The following is a 23,205-nucleotide window of genomic DNA, read 5'->3' on the forward strand; positions in this document are numbered from 1 at the left end:
TTTTTTTACTGGTGTTTTTTCGTTCAAAGTAATGCACTTATTTTGATTTGGTATATTAATCATAGCCTCATTTTTATATGTTGTTTTTTCTTTCATTTGCAGATGAGAGATAACCAGATGATGGGCCGAGGTAGGGGTAGAGGGAGAGGATTTGGTCCACCTGGACCTCCTGGCCCAGGTGGACCACCAGGAGGTCCTGGTGGACCACCAGGACCTCCTGGTGGAAGACCTGAATTTGGGCCACCTGGACCAAGAATGGGTAGACCTCCCCAGGAAGATATGCAGGAGATGCAGCTTCCAGTTCCTGCAAATAAATGTGGTCTTGTGATTGGAAAAGGTACTTTTATTATTTTCAGCATTTTTTTTTTTAAGTAATTTTGGGTGCATATTAAAATAAACTTAATTCCTTCATTCCTGACATTTTCCCAGTATATTGTATATTAATAAATATTGATACAAAATGCAACCATTTAGTTACATATTAATATGTGACCTTTTTAAAGAACTGTAAGACACAGACAAAATTGCTGTTATTAATTTTCCTTCTGTTTCTGTCAAGTTGTGTAGTGTGTGTGTGTGTGTGTGTGTGCGCGCATATTTTCCCCATGAAATTGTTGCTTGACCTCAGAAAATATGTATTACCAGTAAAGACAGTCAGTATTAATGCAATGAAATTAAATAACCCTGAACTTTAAACACACTTCTTAATATATGCATTCTCATTGCCTTAGGAAAGCAATGTTTTTGGCAAGTAAAGCATTTAACTAAATGTTTTGCATTATGGAAATCCTTTGATTCCATTCTTTTGTATTCTGTTCCACACATTATGGACTCTTACTGTATGTATATTGACATAAATTAGAGTGCAGCCATAAAAACCTGTGTATGGTACAGTTATTCTTGCTACTGAATCTCCTGACAAAAGCTCCAAAAGTACAAATGAAAGAAATTCTTTTCTGGCAAACTATCCATTACAGTACACTATTCTTATAACATATTAATGTTGCACTTGGATTGAAAAGTGATATTAATGTCCATATTTATTATTGTAATGTACAGTAATCTCTTGCGTTAAAGATACCAAGTAATTTTAAACCTGGTTTTACTCTTTTTTTCCCAAGTAAGCAAACAGACAAAATGTCAAGTTTGCGCCTGCAATATATGCAAGACTAGCTGATCCCACAGGTAGTGCAAGACCAAGGCAACTCGTGGTAGAAGTGGAGCAAGCTCTGATCACTAATCTTAATATTTACCCTTAATGCCAAAACACATCTCCAAGAAGGGGATGTATGATGTTTTGTATTAAAGGCTTACTAAATTTTATTACTTTGCATTACTAAATCTTGGTATTTCTAGCCTGGCTCCCACTGATGAGACCTCAATAAAGGTCGAAACCGGTCTGGGTAGTGGCCCCTTGCCTTTAATACAAAACATCATACATCCCCTTCTTGGAGATGTGTTTTGGCATTAAGGGTAAATATTAAGATTAGTGATCAGAGCTTGCTCCACTTCTACCACGAGTTGCCTTGGTCTTGCACTACCTGTGGGATCAGCTAGTCTTGCATATATTGCAGGCGCAAACTTGACATTTTGTCTGTTTGCTTACTTGGGAAAAAAATGGAGTAAAATCAGGTTTAAAATTACTTGGTATCTTTAACATAACTATACCCAAGTTAAAAATACTTTCTAGTAATCTCTTGCACAACACATTTAATAAGTACCAAAACAGTTTTGTGCTATGCAAAACCACACTGTTTTAAAAATTATGTGTTAGTGTAATACACTCCAGACAATTGCAATATTGATTGAGGGGAGGAAATTACACATCATTTGTTTACTGCAAGCTTACCAGAAATGCTGATTAATGTGCACAGAAAAATTAAAAAAATTAAATTAAAATAAAAAACCTAGTAAAGATTTTAAAGATTTACACTACCACATGAAAAACTGTTACTAGTATTACAATCATAGGTCTCAACTGGCTTCAAGTCATCTGATATCATTAGCAGCACGCCCCCCTCCCTTCTCTGCTATCCTTGCTAAAAATACCGTATCCTTTACACTTGGTACCAGTTAGTATGTCTGATTTTGATGGCCAAGTCTCACTAATGCCTACTCTTGTCTGTAGTCTACATGATACAGTTGGGTAACTTGCAGATCTTTTTTTTTTTCTAGTGCCTTACACGTGCTCACACACACTTTTAATGGTTCTGAACTAGATAAATGCAAATCGAAATCGTTCTCTTCTCAATCATTTCCGTGACCATATTAACACAGTTACATAATGTTCTGTGTTAATGACAAGAATGGCATTGATTATGATCATACATTCAGATTCTCCCATTCTCCCATTATAATTTAGTTTTCCCAACTCTTTGTGTTAGTTTCATACCAATTATTAGTTTTTCAAGACTCCTGATGCCAAATGCATTAAAGTGTAGACCATCCCTTTTATACAAATCCAATCTTCCCTCAAAAACTCACCTCACACATCCAAAAACTTGCATCCATTCCTTCTACACAGCTTATGCATCGAATCATTTGCCAACATAGTCCTTCTTAATTAATTTTTGTCATATCGAGCTAATATACTTAGGAATTTCACTTTCTCACTCTACTTTCGCTTTTTCCAATGACCTCATGTCATCTCTCAGAATGAACATATCACTAGTTGTCATTAGTACCTACTACAGTTACAATCTCATTTACTCTTTTTTTTTTTTGAATTGCATTACTTTTTTTTTTTATTTTTGTTCCAGGAAAACTTGAAGTTATAATCTGCTCATCAATAGCATGTTCTTTGAAAGTCACCATATCAAATACTATCCTCCTTTTTACAATATCAGTGTTACTTACCTGATTCCATGCCTTGTTGTTTCTTGTTTTACTGCTTAATTTTCTTTTCCTCCGTATGTTCATTCAAACTGCTTAATTTTCTGTAATTCCAATGTTGTCTGTCTAATAATCTGCTTTAACTTTGATTTTGGTGGTTAATTCATTTTCAATATCCTCCTTAGTGGGGCAAGCCTTCTTGTTCTTGACTTCACTGTTCTTCTTAGTATTGCTTCTCTTGTGCATTTTTGGTGCCATTTTAAACACTATTTAATACTACAATATCTCAATAAAAATGTTATAAAACACTAAATACACAAAAATATTTGCATTAATATACTGGAAAAAACTAAAATTCTATGGGGAAAAAAAACAATAAAACAGATAAGAATCACCACTTTTACAAGAGCACTAAATTCTTTGCAGTAACAGTCAACTGTGTAACAAAAATAATAAGTTGTAAATCATTCTTCCAACATTTGTGTTGTCACCCATGATTTCTTATTTAATTATCATTTTTACAGGAAGATCCTTAATAACTGTGGATTTTCAGCTTGGTAAACATGCACAAGCTTACTTTAAAGTAACCAAATGTATTTCCACCTAATAAGTGTTTTGAAATTTTATTTCCTTGTTGTGACTTTTCTGGTAGGTAATTGCATGACAACATTTTCCAAAACAAACCTGTTTCATAATAATTTGTTCATCTTTCAAGCCTCCTTTTTTTCAATCACTGGAGAAATTTTGCAGCAGCATCATTATTCGGGGTATAACTGGCACTTTCACATACAATTCAAATATCATGGAAGTTATGTATGCTTTTTAAAGTTCTAAGTTAAATTTACTGCCTTAGTTTGAATTATCATTTGATTTAATGGAATTTTTTCTGATTGCAGTCTTTAATCCATATCATTAAGACATTGCGTGATTTTTGATTTCATATTCTTAATTAGCATTAATACGAATGACTCATTCATTCTTTATCATGTGCTATTTTAGCATATGATGCTGCTTCTTTATGACACTAATTTCAAGTTTTTGTTCTAGTATTAATCATTTGTTTGCTAGGTTCATTCACAAACTTCATTGCATTTTCTCATCCCACTCATAATTGTATGTAAAAGGATAAAAGAATACTTGAATAAAAGAAAAAAATATTGAAAAAATATATAAAAAAAATAAAAATTGTAGAGCTGCTGTAAATTCTGATTCCTTCAAGGCTACTAACTACTTCAACAGTAAAGTGTAAACCTTACTGTTGAAGTAGTAGACCTTCCTTCATTATGAAGTTTCTTCGGTAGCCTCCAGAATATTATCATCAGAGAGACCTTCAGGGAGTCATTGAGGGAAACCACATATCACCCCCCCACAACTGTCATACTTTTCTTTGAATTTGCACTTTGAAAATTTTTCACAGTGTCTTGCACTCACCACCACCAAAGCAAACCTTTTCAATCATGCCCCACTCTATGAAAGAAAAATCTAGCTCTTTCCCTTTTTTTGGCTGCATTCAGTTTCAACTTCCGTAGGTATCCTCTCAGCTTCCATAAAATTAAAAATTTATCTACTGGTATCATATATGACACTTCCCCTGACTCTGATAAAATTAATAGTACCACAGGGATCTCATGAATTTGTGTTATTCATTGTAGGAAGTACAATTTAGGTTCCAAGAATTTATCACACTAATCCTAAAATTTGTTCACTATAGATATTATCACCAACCTCTTATGAGTGCATGAAATGCATTCAGCAGTTTCCATGGATGAATTTTTGTCTTATTTACCTTGTTTGCTCTTTAAAAAAAAATCTACCAAGTGTTATCTGGTATCACTTACATGGCCCTTGTTCATTTATAGATTAAATTTCCTCAGTCTACTCTCATAGGCAACATATTACAATCCCAGCATTGGTTTTGTTATCTGCCAAAAATTAAAACTTCAGTTTTCGTCATCCCCCTTTCCTCAGATCAGCTGATCTAATCTGAGCAAAGTATTCCAGATGTGTTCTTATTAAATTAGATCAAGGCCTTATTAAATTTATCTGCCTCATCTGTGTGTATATCTGTAGACACAATGTTTTCACTATGTATGTAAATTTCTTTTAAGTTTTAAAATTACTTTGTGATTTTATGATTAAACACTGTATAGTAAAATATTAGTTGAAGATAATAAGCAAAGCAGGAATGAAGATTCAGTGTGCAACCTGTGGTAGAAAATATTGTAATGGAACATATTTCGAATACATATTAATACTCCAAACTTTATTTAGATTTCTGATGGCCTTTATTTGATAGTAAAGGCCATCAGAAACTGAAATAAAGTTTGGAAACATAGCTGGAATCAATCACATCTTACCAGAAATGCCTTCAAATATGGAGCTATATTATTTTTACAGTAGCTATACTGCATGATTTAGAAAGCCAAATTCCAGATAATTGGAGCAGTGTTCTTGCAGTTCCTATCTATAAAAAGGGAAATAAAAAAAAAATGTGAGAATTGCAGAAGAATTTCTGTGCTGAATGTTCCAAGAAACTAAGTGATGATCACTTTTCATTTTTGATTTTGATTTCTCACTTCTCATTATTATTATTATTATTATTAAGAGACACCTCCAGGAAGTCGGGGACTCATCGAGGGAGGCCACATACTACACCACGCACCAGCTATCATACTTATTCTTGAATTCATTCACACTGCTTGCATTCACAACATCCAATGGCAATCCATTGCAATCACGCACCAGTCTATGAGAGAAAAATTCTAGCCCTCACCCCCTTCGTTTCATACACAGCCATTCAGATCTCTAAAAGGACCAGGTTTTCCAGTTTCCTGATGTCAGCTGCCTTCTCTGATCATTCAACAAATTTCTTCACTTCTTCTAGTGCCTTCTGCAGGACCATAGTCACAAATTAATTTCATCGTACAATTCCCTATTTTGAAATTTGCCTATGTAACTAACTATTTGAAAGTACCTGTCAATCACGGTGGTTTCAAGTTTTATTTAGGCATCCTTGCCTTCAGATATGTTCACATGGTACTTTTCTAGTTTTTTCTTTTGGTTCAGTTTTCCTATTTGTTGATGGTGCCTGTCTTGAGTTCTTCTGATTGTATCTATGTTCCAGTAGCTGACTTTTTATTATTCACTATGGTTCTCTGACAAAAACAGCAGGGGCCTTGCTTAACTAGTTGATGTACCATCATATTAATTTCTGGTTTAAGCCAAGATAGAGTTTGAATTTGGTCAGTTAAGTCTCAGGTTGCCAGCCATCCTTGTTGAGTCAGTACCCAAGCGGATACTTACTAATGGAGTGCATTACCCCAAAGGTGAGGATGGATGTTTCAGAAGTCGCAGTTGGTTCTCTGCGTTCGTTAAATACTAAGTATAGTTATCTTCCCATTTACCTGGCTTTGACCCTTAAGTGACTCGAAAATTAGTAATAATGAAAATATAATCATGTTATACTGTTATAGTATCCTTCAGAACCTTGAGCGTACATATCAGGAAATTGATAATGATGGCACTATTCGTTTGGATTAAAGTATTTAATTCATTCTGATATAAACAGATTACAAAATTATAATAACACATTAGCACAAGACTACTGATTCACAGATCTTCTAGTTGCCGCTTCTGAAATGGCTTGCTGTATTTGAATGTTGGTTGGCTAATTATACTAATAAGACTATATTTCACAAATTGCCTTAATGATTACAGTGAATTGATGTGATCATTAAGGCCTTTTAGCAGCTGCATACTTGGTTATCAAATGTGGCTTATGAATAAAATTGTTTTTCAAACCAATTTTTCCTTTTCCTACAAGTGAGTTTATTTTTCAAAAAAAAAATAAAAGGTCTCTTATAGTACACTAAAAATGCAAATGTTTTAGAATATGTTAATTTGGACTCAGGATTCTCTAACTAAATTGAATAACTTATAATAAATTTGGTATGAAAATAGGCAGAAACACCATAGGATATCTTGAATGGAGAAACTATATCAAGTAAAACGTTTCGCTATTTCGGCACAATTTTTAGTCTACTATAATAGACTTTTTTTTTTCTTCAAATTAAATATGAAAATAGATAAGACAATTAACAATTATGGCAGAAAGTCCACTGAATAAATTTATATGGAATATAGGAGAAATTAATCAACATGCTAAACTTGATATATGCAAGACTGTTAAGTCTCAGATTGCCTACATAACCAACTTATGGAGCTTGGTTAGAGATAAAACACTTGATCAAAGCATGGAAATAACAGATACAAGAGTTCTAAGAAAGATTCTAGGAATGATAAGACAGCCATCAACATAGTTGGGATGACTGTATCATATTAATAACAAGAATACTAGGAAAGAACTTGATATCGTTAGCAGAGGTAATCTCAGGTGGTACTGTCAATTAAACAAAATGGAAGAGAAAAAAGTTTATGAAACATGTTTATTGCCAGGATGACTTAAAATATTCATAGGAAGACCAAGATCTTGATGGATTAATATAGTAAGAAGTGCCTTAGAAGACAAAATACAAGTTCTGATAATATTGGAGTTTTGTCAGATAACAGATTAATTTGTAAGAAAATTGTCTATAGGAAGTTATTAATTAGGTACTTTTCATGTAGTACTTCATAAAATATTCATCCCCTGAGGGTACATATGAGGAATTTAATGATGATAGTTTTTATTAAACATTATTGTTTATTACTAGGTGGTGAAACAATACGTGCAATTAGTCAGCAGTGTGGTGCCCGTGTGGAGCTTTCAAGGGCCCCTCCTCCTAGTCCTCATGAGAAATTGTTTATCATCAGAGGCAATCCCCAACAGATTGAGCATGCCCAGCAACTTATTAATGAAAGAGTTGGTTCTGTGGTAAGATTTTTCTTTTTTAAGAATTTTGTGTCCCTATTCATTGGTGTTATTCTAAATAAAAGTATATTTATAGTTTCTGCAACCTTAAATGATTATTATTTTTAAATGTGCTCTATTATGCAAATCAAATCATATAGAGATCATAAGAAGTATGCATTTCATCTGCATATTAAAATTCCTTGTTTAAATAGCACTCAAAAATCCATTTACATTAAACATAAGTATTATATATCACTTGATATATAATTTAATGATTTAATGTATTCAACATGCATGTTTGGCTGAGGCCATTAGTTGCTCTTTTGTTTGGTCTGCAAGTGAGTAAAATGACTGATATTTTCTATGATAAATGTATTCCATCCATTGTTTTCTGGCGTGTTTTTGCTGGCTTTGGAGAAAAAGTAATTGAATTTTTGAGAAAATATAAGATACAAGGTAATTTTTTAGCACTGCAAACAAAATTTTCCATCATAAGGAAATTTGTGAAATGTATCATAGTTGGTTTGTGTCTGTCATGCATATTTTTCCTCCCCAAAGTCTAATAGAGAAAATGCATTCAAAATGTAGTGGAATATTTTGAACTTATTTCCATAACGGAGTAAGTAAAAGCTAAGTTATTTACTAATAAATAACTAAGTTAATAAATATTATTTATTAAGTAAAGAATCTAGTTTAATATGTGATTTTGATAATCAAGTTAATATTGCTTTCCTTCATTTTTTGATTCATGTAGACGATAAAGAACAGTGCAGATAGCATGCACTTCTGACAAATTATTTTTAAATCCAGCAATCTTGATTTACATCCCTTCAAATCCATCACAGTGTAATTGTAGAATTTTAAACATTTTTACTATCCCATCTTATATACTTAATATGGGTGCCATATCAGAATAATTATTCCAGTTAAAGCAACAACAAAAGAAAAAGAAAAAAAAAACTTCAGCTTTTGTCAGATTTGGAGCATAATTTTTAAGCATTTTCAATAGCTTCCAAAATGCGAACCATGTTTGTTCAGTAATGTTTTAATCATGTTTGTAATATTCCTTTTTATTTTGATATTTACTAAATCTTTGTATTTCGTTCCCAGTTTTGAATTCACAGTTTTTAGCCACTTCTATAAAATTAGTCTTACCTAGAAAACTCATGAAAGAATTTTATCAAGAATTCTCACATGTAGTTCCCCCCCCCATATATATATATATATATATATATATATATATATATATAAATAAAAGGTGGGAAAAGAAAACTCATAATCCTTATGATCTTTGTTTGCTTTTGTGATATCTTTTCTTCATAAATAGTTTTAAAGGGAATGTACACTAAACATATTTAAATATTCTTTCTTATCTTCTGAGATGCTTTTGCTACCTTTTGTAATATTCCTTCTATATTTCTTCCAGTATTTTAACATGACTTTTTCAGTAGTCCTTTTGTTGGAATGACCTGCACATGAATCCCATTCTTGGTGCAAAGCACTTTTATTAGTTTTTTATTTGAATGTGAGTTAGCCAGTCTTGTACATAGTAGAAGAGTTTTCCTTCTGAAAAATTGGGTTTTTCATCCCTCATTCAGGCAAACTTCCCAGCAGAACACACACAACTTTTTTTTCCATTTGAATCCGAGTTAACTCATCTTGTACAGTAGTTGGGTTTTTCATCCCTTAACTAGGTAGATTGCCTAAGAGAAAACACGGAACTTTCACACTAAAATATATAAATATTTTGGGAAAAATTGGCTATAGCAAATACCCGTTGGATTTCTGCTCAAAACATGGACTGGTTATTGCTAACACAATGTTGAAACAAAAAAAAAAGTGTTCCATATAAATATAAATTATATAAATCAGCCAAAGGTACTGAGACTTTTTTATACTGAAGTTAATCAGGATGGTAAGGATTTAAAGTAAACACAAAAGAATTTTTTAAATTAATGTCGAATTGATTATGGTTTTCTCTTATTTTTCTGATGGTGAAATAAATAAGAAAAAGAAAAACACCATCGTCACATATCAACAACAAATTTTCATCTGCTGACTGATTTTTTTATAATGTGGTTAAGAAGATAGGGCAGAAACCTATACTGATCAAGTGATTGATGGTGTGATCTGTACAAGTCTTTCAACAGTGATTGTTGACTAAACTTAGTATTCTAAGGTAATTTTGCTTAGTCATTCTATTTAAGCTTGCCAAATTCAACAGAAGCTGTAAATTAGGTATGTACACTGCTTGTAAAGAAGTCAGCAGACACCCCCATGAGCAAGGTGCATCATGCCATAACAAGTCATGTGGTTATAGCGGGTATAAATTGGAGGAATATGATGCTCCAGAGTCCGTGCAATGTGTCTGGGATAAATAGCTGTAAGAAAGGAACTGACAGGGTTTCTAAGAGGCGTCATGACAGGATGCCAATTTGCAGGCCTATCTGTTTGGCAAATTGGGCCATCCTGGGTCAACAATCAGTGATACTATACCGTGGTGGAAGCACAGCCAGTCAACTGCAAGCACTACCCACAGTGGATTTGGGTAGTGCTTGCAGATGATGCTCCACACTTACGGAACGTGACCATATGGTGCTACGAAGGATAATTTGCAAAAAAACTGCCATTTGTCGACTGACACGTTGAATGCAGACTTCTGAGTATTGACTGGAACATGAATCTGCACAAAAACATTCAACACAGAGACTCATAACATAGGTTTCCATGGTGGGACTGCAAGCCCCACATTATCCAAACCAATATGTGTCACCTTCATTGGTGCAAAGAGCATGTACAGTGGGACCTGGAAAGCTGGAAGCTGTGTTATGGAATGACGAATCATACTATACCCTCTACCAAGAAGATGGACGAGTGTCAGTATGGCAGATGATGCCTGGTAAACGTCTCTAACAGTGTGTATAACTCTAGCTATGAAATTCAGAGGTGACATTGTGATGGTATGGTCCTGTTTTTCATGGTTTGACCTTGGATCTCTGTTTGTGTCCACAAACATTGAATTCCGAGATGTATCTGAACATTCAAGTCATTGCAATGCTTCCTACTTTTTGGTATTTCTATGGAACTGACCATTGTCTCTTTCAACAAGACAATGCACTGTGTCATAAGGCTGCTACTATAACTGTGGTTTGTGAACATGAACATCATGACACTGGCCTCCACAGAGTCCTATCTCAACTCTATTGAACATCTGTGGGATGAATTGGAATGCTGGGTGAGGTCAAGGGACATCTGCCTCACAACAGTCAAGAATCTCATTACATGCCTACAAGAAGAATGGTCCAATATTCTCTTTGATTGGTATCGTATGCTTGTGAGAAGTATGCCCCATAGGATTGCTGTATTTATTGCAGCGAAAAGTAGATCCTACATCTTATTAAGGTGGGCACCATGGCTGTTTTTTCCTCACACTATGGTGTTCATTGACTTCTTTGTAAGCACTGTATATCCATGTATTATGAGAAGGCATTTTCCAGTCAGGTTTCCTCAACAGAAGCTGGGAAAATGCTTTCATTGATTTTGTAATGATTGCATCAGTATCTGTAGATAATTGTGGTGTAAAGGTGCCACCCTATATCACTCATTCAAAAACAGATGTTTCTCCATTAATTTGGTAACACTAAACATAGTTCAAATAGGCAGAGTGGAATCAAAGATCTGGAGATTCACATTTTCTCAGTATATACATTACAGAGCTGGAACCACTTGATTATCACACATTCTTATTGGCTCTTTTCATGTAGTAGTGGTGTTTTTTTTATTCTCTACTGAGAATAGATCGGTGATTTGAGAATTTTTTTAACTCTAAAGATCAGTCATGTGGATCAAGCCTTTAGATCATAAAAGCTTATGTTTTGTTAAGTAATGTTTTTCGGTTGTAATTCTATGGAGTATTAAAATTCCAAAAAAAAAAAAAAAAGTCACTTAGTGTTTTGATTTTACTTATTTTTTTCTTTTCCCCAAGCCTCCAGGTCCAAATCCAGGTCCTCCTCCATATCCCACACAATATCCACAACCATAGTAAGTATTTTTGCATTTTGAAATTTTATTACTTCAACTGGTATAATGTCATTTAGCTGACTGCATTAATTATAATCAACTTCCAGTATAGCAAACATAGTTATGCAAACCCACAATAACAGACAAAAAAAAAAAAAAAAAAAACCTCGCTAAAGATGGAAATCCACACTAGAATGAAGAAACTTATAAAAGTTTTTCAGCTTAACTTGAGGACAGTTTACTTGGTATCATCTTTTCTGCTGGAATGCGTAGTTTTTCATCTTGCAAAACAAAACTGAAGAAAGTATATAGTTAACAGACATAATACATTGGCCTAATATTCTTAGTTTTGCTTCAGTCATAATTCAAACAATCCTGGCTAAATCTCCATAGACACAATTCTGTTTTCAAGGAAAATCACTAGTAAAACGTCTACTATAACAGATTATTGGTATGGTCTCCAAGAGTTTCTTATATTGGGAGTTGATTTGTTAGAAGTTGTAATATATTGTAATTTTTTTTCAGTGTCAGATTTCACTTCAATAATTATTTTATTTATATATATATATATATTTTTTTTTAAACTACACTTTAAATATGTTTATACTGATGAACGCAACTAGTATTTATTACAGTTAACTCAGTGCCTCAAGGTATTGAAAATTATCAAATTTCAATTAAATGAATTTGACCTTTTTTTTTTTATATGAATTCTGCTCATGAGAGGTTACAAAACCTATAACATGTGTGGGCAAGTAGTCAGTTAGAAAGAAGTAACCTTTTTATATGTTGTTTTTTAACAACCATCAGCAGAGAAAACTGTGTGTGTGTGTGTTTTTAGAAGACTTTCAAATTACAGATATAGAATGATTAAAACAAGGAAGATGGAATTAATTCGGATTTTGGATCTAGCCAGAAAATGGATGCTGACCTGCAGCTGCTTGTATGATTATGGACTTGAAGGAAAGTGGAGGAATAGCATCATATCTGCAGAAGAAACATAAAGTAGAAACAGTACATCTCTGAGATGGAGATTGGAGTGAGTTTGTAATAGAAGGATCACCAATTAAGAAAAGGTTGTTGATTTTAGTTAAAAATCAAATTCGTTGTATGGGAGTATAGCCAAATAGTGAACTTGCTATTAATCTTTTATTTGTAATATGTATTTGCAATTCTTATGTGAACATTTACACTCGCACACACAAAAGAAAATGTTATAAATTTCGTACAAATTAAAAATTGCCATGTGTTTTTGGCAAAATAGTTTTTCCTAAGAAGCAGTTAAGGAATTAATGTATAGTGCTTACACGTAATTATGCAGAGAGACATTTCAGTATGCAATACAACTCTGACAACGTCTTACCATGCTTACCACCAAGTGATTCAAGAGTTCTTGAGGCCTACTGACTCACTCTTCCTCCTTCAGAGTTTTTCAAGGATAAGTCCTTGAAAAATTCTGAGGATAAGGCCTTGTTTGTTTTCTGGAGAGGAAGTTCGAGAAGTGGTGAATCTCCTTCTTGTGTCCCAAATGTGCTCTCTGAGGTTGAGATCTGGGGAGCGTGCTGACCACTCGATTTGATTAATACCCTCAGTCTCCAGAAGTATCTGCACTGCTCGGTGTCTTGTCCAATGTTTTATGGATACAGCATCACTGAAAATGAGCTGTGGATAAACAGACTACTTGCCTTCAGGTATATAGGCCTACTTGTTGCAGACATTCTTGCCACAGTTTGTTGAGATATCCATGTACCTGTGCTTGAATGTAGCCGACTTGCAAGGTGACACCTGCTGTGGTGCATCAGTTACATTTTGGTGTTATAAAAAATCTCTCTTTGTGCTCTGTGGTAGAGCAAGGGCAACCCCTTAGAATCTGTGTTGAAACATGGTGCTAGTTATTTGGAACACATTCAATTGGTTTGAAACACTACCCAGAGGCTGGATACAATGCTATGTGAGATTTCAAAGTCTGGCAATATCAGTAATTCTGCAGCCTTCAAGCTTTCCAATAATTTCTCCCAGTGTGAAATCATCTAGATGATGTCTTTGAGGCATTACAAGACATCTAAGTTTGCAACTTTATATTTCTTCATGAAAAGAGCTTTCTTCAAACACAATTCACTTAGTGCAACCTTTTGCCTTTTATCCTGTTGTGGGCTACCATGTGATCCCTTTGCACATTATTCAAAAATTTCAATTTGTATCCACTTTCTACTTAAAATCATCAGTTGTACAAATTGTGCCAAGCTGATTCATCTGAACTGTGGTGTAATCTTCAGAAATAGTATACTTAGGTTATGGCGACCAATGTGTGCGTGTGTGTGTGTGTACATACATAGACACTTTACATATGCATTTATGGGTTATTTCATATTGATTTGTATCGATTGTTACTCTTCCTTTTTTTTTTTACATACTTTAATATCTATTTTACATGAATAATCTAACTATATATACTCTTTATATGCAGTTATCAAGAAAATGTAATTTAATTTTCAAAATTTCTAATTTCTCTTTTAAACTTTCTGTATTACATTACTGTAATGAGTCAGGTACTTCTTGATTGCTGTGCTAATGATTGTTCAGAATTTCCTGTTGATTACTATTAGTGTCATCAGGTGGCTGTCTAGAAAGTGCTAGAACAGCAACACTGTAACATATGTTGTCATTCCATTCTCACTTCGTGTAACTCTCACTTAGTTACACTATCGTGTAACTTCGTGTAACTAACGTTCTTCTTGCATATCCCGAATGATGTGATGAGATACCCATCACAAAACATAAGTGTTTTATTTTAAGTAGTTTATATATATAATTTACATGTATAGTAAGATTGACTTGCATGTAAATCATGTCAGTATATGATCACATCAAATTTTGCTAACCTGTCTTCTCCCATTTTTTGTTTTTAAATTTTTACAAAACATTAATTTATTCAAAGATATTTTAGATACTAAACCTTGTACGTGCATTTTACTTACTCACTGATCTTATAACTTTGTTCATATATTTTATATTCTTCACTAATTTATTTCATTATATATGAAATAAATTAGTGAATCAATTATATATGAAATGTCTGTGCACCTTAAAACCAAATCAGTCAATCCCATTCTGTTTAAGTGACATACCTGAAATTAATTCTGCTTAAGTATTCTTTAATGCTAAATTTCTTTCTGATATCTTCATTTTAATGATTCTGCCATTAATATCTATTACTGGGCTAATATTTATTAGCATTGATTTAGAGGGCACTAGTCATTGATAAAGTGGTTTATTTCTAACTTGGCTTTCAGATCCATAAGCTAAATTAGTTTGGACACTTACATTATGGAAAATTATGGAGACAACTACCTTGTTAGAGCTACTTCAGTGTTTCTTTCTTTTTTTTTCTTTCAAGTTTCTCATTAATTCCACACCACGCATGTATTCGTATGGTTCACCATCAGCTGTTTAATTTTTTCCATTTTAAATCCGTCCACATTTTTACTTGTTTTTTTTTTAAGTGAAGGTGACAATCGGATGGTGCTTTGGAATAAGTTGCTCTAAACTTATGCTCTGATATATATATATATATATATATATTTCCCCCCCCCCTCTCTCTCTCTCCCCCCCCCCCCCCCCAAATCATTAGCCAGTTCTGAGGAGTTGACTATTCCTGTGCATTCCATAAGTACTTTCAGTGTCTCAAAACATCTTGCTCATGTGCAGGTGCCAGTTATTTCTATAGCATGAAGCAAAGATTTTGGCTGCAAAGCCCAATGGTGATAAAGCACTTTAGGTCTTGCCAGCACACTATAGTTTGAATACTGGCAAAACTAGCACTGATACAAAGTGCCATGGTTAGACTAGACATCACTATTATTAAAAAAAAAAAAAAAAAAAAAAAAAATTGTGAGAGATATCTGTTGTTACTGATCGCATGTTTGTTATGCAAAAATTGAAAAATAGGCACACTTATTTGTCACAGAAATGCTTCCCAGCCTAAATCAGTCTTCTGTCCACTGTGTTTCCTTTCAACAAAATAACTTCTGAATTTAAGAAAGTGCATTGACAACCTTTAGCAGAAACTCAGCACTATTGAAACTTTTTCCTGCAAAATTAAATAATAAATGGTAGGCCAAGCTTAAACTGCTTGACAATCAGTACTTGAACATAATGCACCTTCCCCCAGTAAAACCAACAAATTTCATGACCTCACTGCATCAACAGTACAACTTGATTGAGGCTGAAAATAAAATTTTAATGCCATCATTCTCAACTTCCACAAGGAAACTGACAAAGCGGCAAAACCATTAAGTCAGCTGGAGAATATTATTTCAATCCCATAAATATTGTCAGGCACCACAGCTTCAGTCTCATTAAGTGAGACTGAAGCTGTGGTGACTGATGAGCACATTAGATTTAATAGAGTACTGAACAAGTTTAGAGGCACTTTCTTCAGATTGCACATGTGAGCTAAGCCCTTATTTTTACTCAGCAGGAACAAAGTCTCCTTGTTAATGCAGAAAATAAAAATGCCAAAATAGTGATGACAGTCAGATTGTTGACTATAAAGAAATAATGTTAGTGCAGAAATCAAGTGTTATTATTAGCTATTCCTGGAATCTAGTGTATATAGGCACTGCATAAGAAATGTATGTGACTCATGGGATCAACAACAAACCCCACAGAGCCTTCCAAATCCTCTTTACAGATTGTGTCACCTCAGTTCTAATTTCCATAGTGTTCACTCCAGTCTACAGTACTTCACCTATTTTTTTTGACTGGAACCCTGTCATTCTCTCCCTCAAGTACAGGAAAACCTCGCCTAATCCGAATTCAATATGTGCGATAATCAGCTAGCACGATTGACTCGTTTAAAGTGGGAAATGATACCATTTCCCACTTTAAACGAGTGATTAATCAGTTAAGGCATTTTTTTTTTTTTTTACGTTATTTTATGCAAAATTATATGTTACACAAAACTTGATCGCCAATTTGCAGCGAATGGCAGCACTTGTCGATGTTGCAGGCAGTGCTGTGGGTGGTGGCCAATGACACTCAGCAGTTGACTCAAAGCTATCATCGCTAGCGCATGTGCAAAGTCTGTTTTCTTGCTCAATCACTTCGACTTCATTTTGCTTTAATTTTTATACATATAAGGCTTTGGTGATCCAGCTTATCCTTGGTCTGCCCCTTGTCTGTTTGATGGTTTTTCTGTCCCTGTAGGGCAACGTAGGGTAATCTCTGTTGATTCATTCTGTTCACCAATATTAAGAAAGCTGCTAAGATCAACAGCCTTCAAGATCTTTTAAGAAAGACTTCATTAAGAGAAGATGGACTCATGAAGTATTCAACCCATCTTGCCAGAAGAGAATCAATCATAAGACTTTATTATATTTGCCCCCTGATATGGAAAAGAGAAAGACTGATAAAGAAAGCAGCAGCAATAAAAAGAGAAGAAAAGTAATTAGGTTAGAGGAAAAAGCTGGAAGTCATTAAGAGACATGAAAGTGGCACTAATAATATAATGATTGTGCGAGACCTCAGATACAGTGAGTCTACAGTTTGGACTATATGAAAAAGCAAAGAATATAAAGAACAAGGAAAAGTTGCTACTGCTTCTTTAAGCATGCAAATCACCTGAAATAGAAGCCATTTAATGATAGAGATGAAACATCTTGACCGTTTTGAAAATCAAGCTGGACTGCATAATGTAAGAATACCTGGGAAATCTGCTCGTGCTGTATAAAGATTCTGCGGCCAAGTTTTCTGAAGAATTGCAAAGGATAATTAAGAAGGGTGATAATGGCGATTGTCAAATATTCAACGTTGATGAAACTGTTCTCTTTTGGAAGCGTATGTATGCCAACAGAATCTTTCCTGGCTAAAACTGAAGCATATCTCAACCAGGATACAAAGTATCTAAAGATGTCTTATGCTTTTATTAGGAGACAATGCAGAAGGCAACTTTAAACTCAAGCCTATATTACTTTATGGTGCTCAAAATCCAAGATGTAACATTGAAGAAATCAGCACAATTTGAAAAGAATTTGCATTTAATGGACTGGATAATGAAGATTGAGAGACTTGCTCAATTCCCATTTAGAACAGTTAAGTGAGAATGATCTCCTTCAACCTGAAGAACAGTGTGATAAAGAAGATAAGGAATGCAAACAAGAAGAGAATGTCACGACTAAGAAGCTAACTGCAAAAGAACTTGAGCTAGTTTTCAGTCACATTGAGCATGCTAAGGAAATTTTGTTTGATTCTGATCTTGATATGGAATGAAGCTTCGAAGTCGGCCAAAATCTTGATAAAGCGATCGCCAGCTGTCACAAATTACATGACAAGATGAAAAAGTCTACCGCTATTCAAACATCTTTACTTGATTTTTTTTTTGTACAAAAGTAACTTAATTAAATGTTTAAGCATTAAATGAAAATTTAAGCAATTGATTTTTATTAACTTGGATAATTTTATCCTCTAATATAGCTTATACTGTAATTTTTTCAAATTTACACTAACTGATGGACGAGTTATAATTATTCCTATTGTATATTGTATTTGCTTAACACAGTTTCGATTTATGTTCATTAATTAATTGATGGATTAATTAATTGCGTTAAGAGAGTTTTTTCCTGTACTACTTATCTATCTCAGCTTTTGCAATTACACACTCTTTTGATTAATTTTGACTAAGGGTTGTATATATATTCACTTTTTGACCTTTGTCTGAAAATCTCTGCTCTACTCAGTCAAATTCATTTATTGTCTTTCAATCTCATTAAACTTGCTCTTAGGGAAGCTTCAGCCCCACTGAAATGCTTATTCAATTGGGCTGAAAAGTGTTTTCTTCAGTCCTATTTTCCAACAGTGCAGTTATCCCTGGTGGGAAATGGTTTATTATGATCTCTAAGTAGTCAGCTGATGCTGGAGTACCCACATAATTGTGTTCTCTTACCCACCCACTTCTGTCTGTGTATTAGTGACATATTATTTCCCAGAAAAATGAACTGTTTTCTTTTCAGTATTACCTTTGACGGTACTCATTAGACAGGATGAGATTTCTTCTCTTGGCATTATTCTGACATCAAGTATCTAATGTCATAACCATATAACAATCGGTGTCTCCTCTGCATCCAAAGAAAACTAAGATTTCTCTTTTGCACAAGACTTAAACAGCTGTTAACCTATACAAATCACAAATCTCTCCAAACACTGTATCGAATATTGTTCTCACATTTGTGGTTGTTTCTAAGCTCTTCCTGAATATACTTGACTCAATACTGAAGAATTAGGTTGATTATTGACATCTTTATGAACTAGCATCAATACTTCCTCAACACCCCTTCCCAGTTCAAACTCACCAAAAAAAAATTCTCTTCCTCTTTCATTCCATATACTGTAGTCTGTAACAGTCTTCCCACTTAAGCATTTGATGAAAAAGTCTACCACAATGTACTGCGGGTACACATCTTCAAATCAAATGTGAACAGGTTTCTCCTTTTCCAACTGTCTACCCATCCACAATGTACTGCGGGTACTAATGTATTAGTACTCATACATGATATATAAAGTATATAATGTATAAATTACAAATGTACTGTATTTATAGAACTCTTTTTCAGTTGGTTTTAAAGCATATGATACTTTGCTAAGAAATATTATTTCAATCCCTACCCAAGTGTAAGCATACAAAGTTTGCTTATAAAGTATTTTCACTACGAGTTTGCTAGTATATCGAGGCTGTTGACTTTATATCATTTGCCTTACTAGTGAAAGATCTAAACTGGTTTGCTTAGTAGCCCTTCCCAGAAATGTGCTTTGCATTATGGGATACTAAGACGAGTGAAATTAGCCTCTATATACAGGTAGCCTAGTTGTGAAGATACTCAAATGCAAACTTTGTTTACTTACACTTGGGCAAAGGCAAAGATTTAACAGGAATATAATTTCCTGTCAAGTATATATTAATGGCTTTGGCTCAAGATTTCCTTACCCTGCATTTTGTCTTCACTTGCTTTCTGTAGCCAGCAGCCTTCATTTGCTGCTTCTATTATCCTAAATCTGATGACTTTGCAAACCTATTTGACTATTTATCTGTGAGAGTTGATTAATATTCTAGTTACCCGAATAGTGAAATAATCTTCCTTCGTGATTTCAATGTCCACACTTCAACCACAATTGAGGTTGGAGAAGTGACTGGCATCCCTTCTCTAACTTTATAGTCCAGCCAGAAGAGAAGCCAAACTGTTTGCGCTCAGCAATTATTTAACATAAATTGTTCACCAAACCACCAGAATTCCAAATAATCCTTGTTTTTCTCCCAATACTCTGGATTTCTTCTTAACCAACTCTTCCTCCACATACACCACTGTGGCTAGATATCCTTTTATCAAGTCCAACCATAAACTTGTTAATTTTTAATTTTCTACAGACTGTCCTTCCTGCAGCCATCTGAATCTTGAACCTTGTATCATATAGCACTGCCCACAATGTATAGGTATACATGTAAGAAAGTGTGCTTTTGCCTTGTGGTATACTAAGGCAATCATCAACAGCCTTTATATACAAGTAGCCTAGTCCTGAAGATACTTCATGTACAAACGGGACTTTCAGCACTTTTAAAGGCTCAAGTCAAAATGTTCAGCCTCGCACTGAGCTTACACCAAATCCAGATGGTTTTCTGACATTTGTGCCTTGTTCCCATTAACTGATCCAAGCACCTGCTCTTTTCTAATAGCCCCATCCATTCTTCCTGGAATCCTTCTGACAACCATCGGCATTGTTACAATATTGCACACAAGCTACGTGTGACTGCATATGCTAAAGAACATGGAAACAGGGCTGCAGAGAGGCATTTCGGACCACCCCCCCAACTGAGAAAATGATAAGAACTTGGCGGAATCAGGAGGAGGACTTAAAAAAAGCAACTCACAGTAAACATAACCTACGAAGTGGAACTGCAAAATGGCCAGAAGTTGAGGCAGAACTGTATACTTGAATTTTAGACCACAGAAAAGCGGGACTTTCAGTGTCTACAAAAATGATTATTCATCAAGCAAAAGTGATAGCCACTAACAGAGGGATCTCCAACTTTACTGGATCAACATCATGTTTTTCAAGATTCATGAAGAGATATCAGCTGTGTATGTGGACTAAAACAAAAATATCACAAAAGATTCCAGCTGAATATGAAGAAAAAATGATTGAATTTCATCGATTAGTCATTAACGCAAGGAAATGAGAAAATTTTGAATGTGCACAAATAGGAAAAATGGACAAGGTTCTGCTGACTTTTGATATGCCCTCAAACAAAATTGTAGATTCCAATTTAAACTTCGGAGCACGAAAAAACTCACTGCAAGGTTGTTTTATCCTGCTTTGCTGGGATAAAACAACATGATGGGACAAAATTGCTGCTACTATTGATTTTTAAAAGGAAGACTCTACCCAAAGAAAAACTGCTTAAAGGAGTGTTTGTACATGTTCATGCAAAAAGGCTGGATGGATGGAGGAGGAATGAAGTTATGAATAGATAAAATTTGGTCTAGGCGCCCTGGTGGACTGTTGAAGAAGGCTGCTATGCTAGTTGGGATCAGTTTCGTTCTCACAGAACAGACGATGTTACAAATAAGCTCAAGGAATTGAAAACTCAGTTAGCTGTAATTCCAGGAGGTCTGACTAGTCAGCTTCAACCTTTAGATGTCTGCGTTAATAAACCATTTAAGGGATTTATGAAGGAGTAGTGGAACAGCTGGATGCAGTCTTCAGATTTTGAGATTACACCATCAGGAAGAAGCCTAGCATTTCGCAAGTTTGTGAGTGGGTCAAAGCCTCATGGGATGCTGTGAAAACTGAGACAGTGGTTAAATCATTTAAGAAGTGTGGAATTAGTAATGCACTGGATGGTACAGAGGACAGTTTGTTGTATGATGACTCAGATTCTGGTTTAGAAAGGTTTCAAGTGTCTCTTCATTTAGCTCTGGAGATGAATTTCGGGGTTTTGATGATTAAAAGGTGGGTACTCTTTCCTAGTTAGATTAGGTATTTGTTGAAAGTAGACCTACTTATTACTTTATATTTGAAATACTGTAAATTCATTATAATATTCAGTGATAAAGTTTTTTTCCTAAAAAATGTGTACAAAAAAGGGGGTACGTCTTATACGCTGGCAAATACGGTAATTTAAATGTATATATTTCTTAATAAATTTCTTAATACACACACACACACTAGGGGGGCTCTGATGCCTACGACGCCCAATCCCCCAAGTTCCGGACTGGTAGGCCGGTTCTCCTTGAATAATGATGACTCTAAAAGGGGGAGGGGGGTCCTTTCCCCTGGTGCCTACGGTGCCCAAACCCCCTGAGTTCCAGACTGGTAGGTCGGTTCTCCATGAATTTGGAAGACTCGACACTCGTTATCCCCTGAGTTTCAAAACGTTTCAAATAACTTGACAAAAAACGTTACAAAAAAACTTATCATTTTATATTATAGGGTAGATATAGAGGGGGGGGGGAATATATTAAATCGTGTGAATTCTTCTAGTCAAATTGTGAGTTACTATCGCCCCGATGTTTATGTCAAGGCGATAGTAACTCGCTCCTTGCGGTAAATCACATGCCCTCTGCAACAGCTGCAGATGCACGAAAAACAATTAGTTTTATTATGTCCCTGAATAAGATGCAGAGACATATGCAGTGTAATACATTTCTCAACAAATAGTGTAATTAGAGACAACTGGGATAAAAATGGCACTAACTAATGAATCACATGTCCTGTCCTACAGAAACTGTTGTACGGAATCAAACAAAACTAAATAATATTAATAATAACACACAGTTCATCACCCCATTGTTGAACGTTGTGTGTTAAAACTAAGAAATATAATAGTGAATGTGTTTCAGATATGGAATTCGGTTGAAGAGCTTGCGCAATCTTTTGTTAATACTGCACCGATCACAGGCACATCTTCATGGCTGTTCTATCTCCACTGGCATACAATTGCTGTGTCTTTCATGCTCTGCTTTCACGTCTCATTAGTCATTTGTGAAGGATTGTTCATTACGTATCTCAAGTCTTGTAAATTACTAGTAATTTTTGATTGAAATAATGGGAAAGATAATGCTATTTGGGTAGATGCCTTTGAAAATGCACACAAGGAAACCACTCTCGAGGCCGGAAGTAGTGGTGACGAATAGGAGCTTGGTATGTCATACACACTTTCAGTTTTCTTTTGAAAATCCTCATGTATCTTGCACCACGATTTTTTTGCTTTAATTTTGGGGAAAAAATGCAAATGCGAGTTATATTCGAATAAATACGGTAATTTTTTAGCTTTCAAATGCATAAGTATGGATCATTGGTTAAAGACTAGATTTATAAAATGCATAAAAGAGAGCAGTATAGCATATACAAGTAGCTGTAAGCAACAAGAAAATGTTGATATTGTATCCCTCTCATTGATGAAAAATTATTTAAATTAAGTAAAAAAATTTATAGTATCTTTATAAATT

General features: G+C 34.5%; 1 protein-coding gene across 2 annotated transcripts in view; it reads left to right on the forward strand.

Moving 5' to 3' along the window:
• Positions 1 to 23,205, forward strand: part of LOC150092300 (far upstream element-binding protein 1-like) — a 176,958-nt gene that overhangs the window by 104,366 nt on the left and 49,387 nt on the right. For both annotated transcript variants that reach the window (XM_090414931.1, XM_090414930.1), the window contains exons 12-14: positions 103 to 337; positions 7,545 to 7,705; positions 11,670 to 11,725. In XM_090414931.1, the coding sequence (XP_090271057.1) occupies positions 103 to 337; positions 7,545 to 7,705; positions 11,670 to 11,725 (452 nt within the window). The remainder of the gene's footprint in view (positions 1 to 102; positions 338 to 7,544; positions 7,706 to 11,669; positions 11,726 to 23,205) is intronic.

The sequence above is a fragment of the Typopeltis vanoorti genome, chromosome 26 (assembly GCF_054136105.1).
Source record: "Typopeltis vanoorti isolate ZY-2024b chromosome 26, IOZ_Tvanoo_1.0, whole genome shotgun sequence".
In the NCBI taxonomy this organism is placed as follows: domain Eukaryota; kingdom Metazoa; phylum Arthropoda; class Arachnida; order Uropygi; family Thelyphonidae; genus Typopeltis; species Typopeltis vanoorti.